The sequence below is a fragment of the Carex rostrata genome, chromosome 24, assembly GCF_964058835.1.
Source record: "Carex rostrata chromosome 24, lpCarRost1.2, whole genome shotgun sequence".
In the NCBI taxonomy this organism is placed as follows: domain Eukaryota; kingdom Viridiplantae; phylum Streptophyta; class Magnoliopsida; order Poales; family Cyperaceae; genus Carex; species Carex rostrata.
Genome location: NC_135941.1, coordinates 1,691,514 through 1,698,928, shown reverse-complemented (window position 1 = coordinate 1,698,928; position 7,415 = coordinate 1,691,514). Strand labels below are relative to the sequence as shown.

Here is a 7,415-nt window from a genome sequence, read left to right as displayed (position 1 = left end):
ATAATAAAACTAATTATTATAATAGTATTATTCGTTATTCACCCGCTACCGTTTCGTTACCCGATAATATTAACGGGTAAAGGTGGGATAGGGTAAAGTCAATTTTTAATGAGTATGAGTAGGATATGGATAAAACCAATTTTAATGGGTATGGCCGTATGGGTATGAAAATGTCTCCACCCGACCCATACCGTACCCATTGACACCCCTAACTCCAATAGATGGTACCTTTAAAATTTAATACCCAGCTTGTAAGTCCCATAAATAACTTTAAATATCTTTAAAATCTAATACCGAGCCTATTGGTCGATAATTAAAATAAGTAAAAGAACGCTGATAATGTAATACCTTTCAATATCTACAATCAAATCTTCTTTACTTTAAATTATACTCTCATAAGTACCATATAAGGCAATCATATGAAATTTTATCAATATATATCGCTTCAGCAGCTGCATATTTGATTAAACATGAATTTTGCCTTTCATGAACAAATTAATTAATATTTCACGATTGATAAATTTATCCAGCCAGCTAACTTCTCAGTCAGCCACTGGAATTAGTTATACCGTGTAAAGATATTGACAGAGCAGTTTTTTGCTTCATGCAGCACACATCATATGCGCTGCATGAAGCAAAAACTGCTCAGTCAATATCTTTACCCCTACCAGCATGACATTTACTTGAACAGGAGACATGATACAAACCGAATACAAATGTTCTCATCCCTTTACCATTTAACTTGAACAACAGTTGGTTTGAAATTAAATCATACAGGGATGTTTATGTACACAAGTGCACCTCTATGAAACCTCATAAACCTAAATTAGCACATCTTAATTTCAAAAGGTAAGCATCATATATATATATACAACCTAACAAAACAGCAACAAACAAAGACGAATAGTTCCAAAGTCAAAAGTAACACAAAAGTACTAAATATAAGATGGTTTTGGCACCTCGACCAATTAGGTCATTACCACAACCACCAATGTTCATTTTGCCCTTACTCATCGAGACATACTGTACTTCGAAAACTAAGAGAGAGAACAGATTGGTCGGATACATTTGCAAGGCCTTGCATTACCCGAAAGATGTCGGCTGTATCATCCACATAGTACTTTGCTTTGCTAGGCTTGCGGCCAACAGTGCAAGCAAATACCTCTGCCTCAGGAGCGAACGTGGGACCCCCCACCGCAGAACTGATCACTTCAAACATGTCCTCGTCAGAACGGTCGTCTCCGATGCACAAAACAAAGTCTGGTAGAAGATTCCTTTCTCTCATTGTTGCAAGAAAACACTCCGCCACTAGCCTCTTGCTCACCCCCTACATACATCAAATAAATGGATGCACAACAAGGCAATTAATTAATAGCATAAACAGAATAGAAAAAATAATTGCACTCAACATGGTAATTAATAGAGAGTGAGGCTATGGTAATTATGAATATTACAAGACGGCCCGTGCTATGGGCTCGTATCTTTAAAAGTTCAAAACGTCGATTTGAATAGTTCAACATGATCTTCATATAGAAATGTACTTGCAGACCAAATTTTACATTTTTTAGAATTTTTTTACTATTTGTTTTAGATAGGTAGAAAATCACTTGATTTAAAAATTCTAGACCATACACTGATTTTCTACCTATTTATAGTAAAAACAAATAAAAAATTAAAAAATACAAATTTTGGTCTACAAGTACATTCTGATACGAAGATTACTTTTACTGGTTTTGATCAACTGTTTGAACTTTAAAAATAGAAATATGGATCCATAGCATGGGTCAATCCGTAATATGCATATTACCATAACCGCACTCATTAATAGATACCATATATAGAATGGAACACAACAAAAGAGAAAATACAGTACCTGAGGTTTGACCTCAACACTGTTGAGGCCAGCCTTAACTGATACGGGTTCATTAGCTAAAACACTGTCCAAATGGCTTAAGAGTTCCTTCGCCTGACACGATCCGAAGTCGTGATCTGCATCCTCATAGCACCACACAAGAGCAGTCTCCTTGTCATCTATGGTTGAACCATCTGTCGTCTCTGTGTATAATTTCATCACCGGTTCTGCTATTTGTTTCCAGCTACAATCAGCTGCCGGCACACATGTTTGCCACTCTGCATTCCTGCAAGGCCTGAAAAAGAAAGTAATCATAAAAAAATAGAAAAAAATTAAAAGAAAAATGAAAAAGAGGGTATATATGGAAAGAAAAAAGTTTACCTAAAAAAGTAACCGTGCTCTGCAGCTATACCCAAATTCTCGCATGAAGAGAACCACTCGCTCAAAGTTCTACGGCTCTTTGCACTCACAAGAAACACAACATTGTTCTTGTCACGGCATAGGCTATTCAATATCTCTTTTGTTTTTGAATTCGGACTTTTATCAATCGATGCCTGGGGCATCAAAGTCCCATCATAATCCAATAAAATTGCCCTGGTCTTCGCACGTCGGTACGCTGAAACAGTTATCTCTGCTGAGAGCTTCCGGAAATTCGGGTCAAGTGCTACAACCCGAAACTTCAACCCAAATCCAATACCCCAACACCGTCTCCTATTGTGCTCTCTGCATGTCCTTTCCAAATCTTGCAAGAAACTGTTTGCCCAATAACCCACATCATGAGTGCTCACATATCGGTAATGCTTCTCATGCCTCAATTGTTTTTCCGACTCTGCCATCTCAAGTGCCAAATCCATTGCATCTGCAACTGCATCGATGTTCCAAGGATTGACCCGTATAGCACCACTAAGAGATGGAGAGCACCCGATAAACTCAGACACTACCAACATACTCTTTTTGGATGCACACTTTTTCAGACCCAAAACCCGGTCTAACCTGTCGTTTCCTTCTCGAGCAATGATGTATTCATACGGGATAAGATTCATTCCATCTCGAACAGCTGTCACCAAACAGCACTCAGCCACTACGTAGTACGCCATTCGCTCATAGAATTGCATTGGGCTGTCAATAAGAATTACTGGGTCGTACCCAGGTTGACCAAAGGCCTCGTTTATTCGTTTGACCATAGCATAGCTCTCGTTTTGCACTTCAGTCACGTCCCTCCCTTTTCCTCTTGCGGGGTTTGCAATCTGGACCAACACAACCCGACTCCGCCACTCGTGATGCTGAGTCAACAGCTGCTCAAATGCCAGTAATTTCAAGCTAATACCTTTAAAGATGTCCATATCATCTACTCCCAGTAACAAAATCCGGCCTTGGTCACGAAATTGTTTGATTAACTCCGCTACCTTAATTTCGGTTTCATGCAAATCTAATACCGACCTGAGCTGACCCAAGTGAATCCCAACTGGTAAAATCTTTATACTCACAGTACGGCCATAGTATTCTAACCCTATGTAACCCCTTTTCGATTCATATGTAAGACCAAGCATACGGCTACAACACGACAAGAAATGCCGTGCATAGTCAAAAGTATGAAATCCAATAAGATCTGAATTCAATAGGGAGCGCAATATCTCTTCTCTGACAGGTAAGGTTTTATAGATCTCAGAGGAAGGAAATGGGCTGTGGAGGAAGAACCCTAGCTTGACCCGGTTGAACCGTTTTCTTAAAAATGTAGGCAAAACCATTAAATGATAATCATGGACCCAAACAAAATCATCATCTGGGTTAATTACCTCCAGAATTTTATCAGCAAATATTTTGTTGACTGAGACATATGCTTGCCATAAACCCCGATCAAATCGGCCACCCAAATCGGGAGATAGAGGAAGCATGTAATGGAACAACGGCCAGAGCTGCTGTTTACAGAAGCCGAGGTAGAATCTCGCTCGAAGGTCGGGTGAGAGGAATGTCGGTACACACTTGAAGCTGTCAAAAAGAACTTGGGACACCTCCTCCTGCTCTGAGATGGGGATTTCTTCGCGGAGGCCACCGACAAAGATAAAATCCATATCAGCATGGTTTTGGTACTTGTTGGTATCCTTCAATTGCAAAAGAAGAGAGTCTTCATCCCAGGAGAAGTTAAATTTCTGTGAATTGGCGTCCCATGATGAGCAAATTGGGAGCTGGTTAGCTACAATAATGGTCCGGTCCCGAGAAGAGGAAGAGGAGAGTGATGCATCATCATCTGATGACGATTCGTCGAGGCCGGGAACGATTCCTTGTGTGGTGACAACCCGGGGAATGCGGTGGGGGATGCGATTGAAAGATGGAGATGGTGACTCACCAGAGGCAAGCTCTAGAAGGTTTGAATATGACTTCGATACCATTCCTTGCCTTTTCTTTCAAAAATTAATATTTGTGATCAGTTGTTTAGCAGTGATCTAGATCTGGTACAGAGAAGAGGGAAGGAAAGGAGAAAGAGGAAAGGTTAGGATTGATCAATGAAGAAAGAAATTGAGATTCAAAACCAATGGAGAAAGTAGGTTTAAACCTGTCACAATGAATGTTGAAGAAGCGGGAAATGGTGGCAACTTCTCAAAAAACATTGCTCAACTAACCATATAATTAGCTATAGCCATTACTCCACTGATTAACTATACACGCTGTAAACCGCATCGCACTTCGTTCCAGTTCCAACTTATGTAGGTTTGTAGAGAAGGGGACCGGGGGAGGAAGAAAGGAAAGAGAGAGATCTACAATCACCCTTGCTATGAGCAGCAAGCAACTTGCGCTTTTTTATTTATTCCATGTCTCAGACCTCAGGAGTTGCTATTACTTAATTATATGTTTTCTTAATTAATTATTGCACCGAATTAAAATTCTCCTAATGGGCGTTTTTGCTCTTATCCAATCTTTAGCGATATATTAGATCTTATGTGTACATGTTCCCGGATAGAAATCTTATGAGTGTACAATCTAACCGTTATAATATGATCAAACGGTCAATATTTAGTACAGCATAAATGCATAATAAGTTAGATGCGCATAGAGAAAGATATGCGGCAAACATAAAGAGCAGCCTTAGAAATATCCCAAGGACAAAGAGGAGAGACCGGATGAGATCGGACGCGGGTAGGTCCCTCATCTCTCTGCCCGTCTGCCGTGTCCAATATCTAGTACCTCTCCATTTGTTATCCTGCCGTCAGAAATTTTAAGAGCAAATTAAACATCAGGATATATCCGTTTATTGAATAAATTGAGAGGTAAAGAAGTTCTACTTACCTACACGTGTCAGAGTCCATAATGTCCTGTTCTACGTGTCGACTCGAGGAAGCTCCCTGGCACGTGCCAGTTACAGCTGTCATTTCACAAGGACCTCCAAACTCTGACAGATCACTCGGTGGCCTTGGTCTTACGCCTGCTATATAAGCCGAAAAGAGTGTCTTATCCACGAGCGTTGCTGTCTTGGAGCGTTGTTGTCTTGTTTTTATTTTTATTTTTATTTTGAGGAGTCGTTGTTGTCTTGTTATTACTGAATAACGAGAAGAGGGTGGATTAAATGTCTTTACTTTTTATGTTTTTATTTTTAAAATTGATATTTTAAAATTCAAAATAAAACTGTTAGATATGAATTACATAATTTTATTTATGTATGTGTAAAAATTTATGACATTTCAACTTTGTTTTAATTATCATCTTGAGTTTGTAAAAATGTATACTAATACGGATAATTTATAGACGTTGATTTTTTTAACTTATTAATTCATATAAAAACAAAATTAAAATATGATAATTTTTTATGACCACATAGAGAAAATAACATAAATTACATCTAACGGTTTAAATTTTAAACTTTCAGTTATTTAAGTTTTTAAAAATGAAGACATGACGGGAACACAAAAAATAGAGACATTTGAACCCTCCTCTAATGAAAATATAATCCGACTAATACGGATCCACACGGTATGTATTTCATTTATAAGAAAAAAAAAAATTCTCAAATAGCAAACAGTACGTTTATTGTGAATATAATTTTATTTTTAATAAATACTAATTTTCTACAGATTAAGATGGCATATATTTTAAATAGTATACTATCAACATCAAATCATATTATAGTCATCTTATATTTAAATTGAACATAAAATAACATAAAATAATAAAGTACTTGAGCGTCGTTGTCACTTGTTGTATGGTTCAGGGGCCTCCAAGTTGAACCTGTCACGAATTAAAAGAGTGAACCCTCCTCTAGTAACAATTTGTTTGATAACTGATCAAATCATTATGAAAAACAAAAATTAAAAATACAAATGATTTTTGTATAATTTCAAATATATATGGTGTGTTGCGTTTTATATAATTAGAATTAAATGATCATCGTGAATGATTTAAACAATTAATAATTCGAATTATCGATCCTTGAGCGGTAACAAAATATTTATTCAAACGAAAAGGGTTAGAAAGTCCATGCTTTTCATGTCTTATTATATCTCAGATACTGACATTCTTTATTTTCATTTTTTTAAATCGACAGTCGATCGGTATAAACACAATAATTCTACGTATAATACATGTATATTATCCGACATATGATTGATTTTGAAATTCATGTAGAATTTATTTTTAAAAATACAGATTTCATTTTTATATGCTTGGCCGAAAATATAAAAAGCTGCAGAAAAATAATAAATTATTACATTTTCTAGCAAAAAATATTAGTTCTCTAATCAATCTTTTATGTAGATACTGGTAGAGGCCGACATTTTTATTTTTACCTCATTAAAAAATTATTTTAATAATAATAACCAAAGTTTATTAATAATTTTAAAAATACCCCACCCGTGGAATTTTTTCACAGGTTAGAATTTTAATTCTATTTTTTTTTTATAAAACAGAAATTTATTTTTATTTTTTATTTTTTGTATTGAAATATTAGAAATGTTGGATATATTTCTTTGAAAATAGATGGAATACAATATAATTTGATTTATTATAAAGACTGTAACAAATAACCCGGATCAATATTTTTCAGGCCGGATTTTTCGCGGCTGTAAGAAAAATTAATATATTTCTTTATGTGTTATTGGAAAAAAAAATGCTTAGATTCTGAGTTATTGATCCCGGTTCAAAAGTCACTTCTAAGTAATCTAGAAAATATTGTGATTCTTCTAGGACATTTAATTTATAAAAAGTTGTATCTATTTTGATAATTCTTTTTGAATAATAATTATTAAATAACTTCAAGTTTTTATTTTTTTTCAAAAATAGATACAACTTTTCATAAATTAAATGTCCTAGAAGGATCACAATATTATCTAGATTACATAGAAGTGATTTTTGAACCGGGATCAATAACTCATAATCTAAGCATTTTTTTTTCCAATAACACATAAAGAAATATATTAATTTTTCTTACAGCCGTGAAAAATCCGGCCTGAAAAATATTGATCCAGGTTATTTGTTACAGTCTTTCTAATAAATCAAATTATATTGTATTTCATCTATTTTCAAAGAAATATATCCAACATTTCTAATATTTCAATAAACAAAATAAAAAATA

At 35.4% G+C, this 7,415-nt stretch overlaps 1 protein-coding gene across 2 annotated transcripts; it reads right to left on the bottom strand.

The window, feature by feature from the left end:
* Positions 1-703: 703 nt before the first annotated feature.
* Positions 704-4,866, bottom strand: LOC144575966 (alpha,alpha-trehalose-phosphate synthase [UDP-forming] 6-like). 2 transcript variants are annotated; one of them, XM_078326240.1, is made up of 4 exons: positions 4,554-4,688; positions 2,234-4,509; positions 1,874-2,147; positions 704-1,327 (listed from the first exon to the last, which is right to left on the bottom strand). In XM_078326240.1, the coding sequence occupies exons 2-4, from the start codon at positions 4,240-4,242 to the stop codon at positions 1,007-1,009; spliced, it is 2,604 nt and encodes an 867-aa protein (XP_078182366.1). In that variant the 5' UTR covers positions 4,243-4,509; positions 4,554-4,688; the 3' UTR covers positions 704-1,006. The 2 variants fall into 2 exon arrangements, with proteins under 2 accessions (XP_078182366.1, XP_078182365.1); XM_078326239.1 differs by having other exon boundaries at positions 2,234-4,866.
* Positions 4,867-7,415: the final 2,549 nt, after the last annotated feature.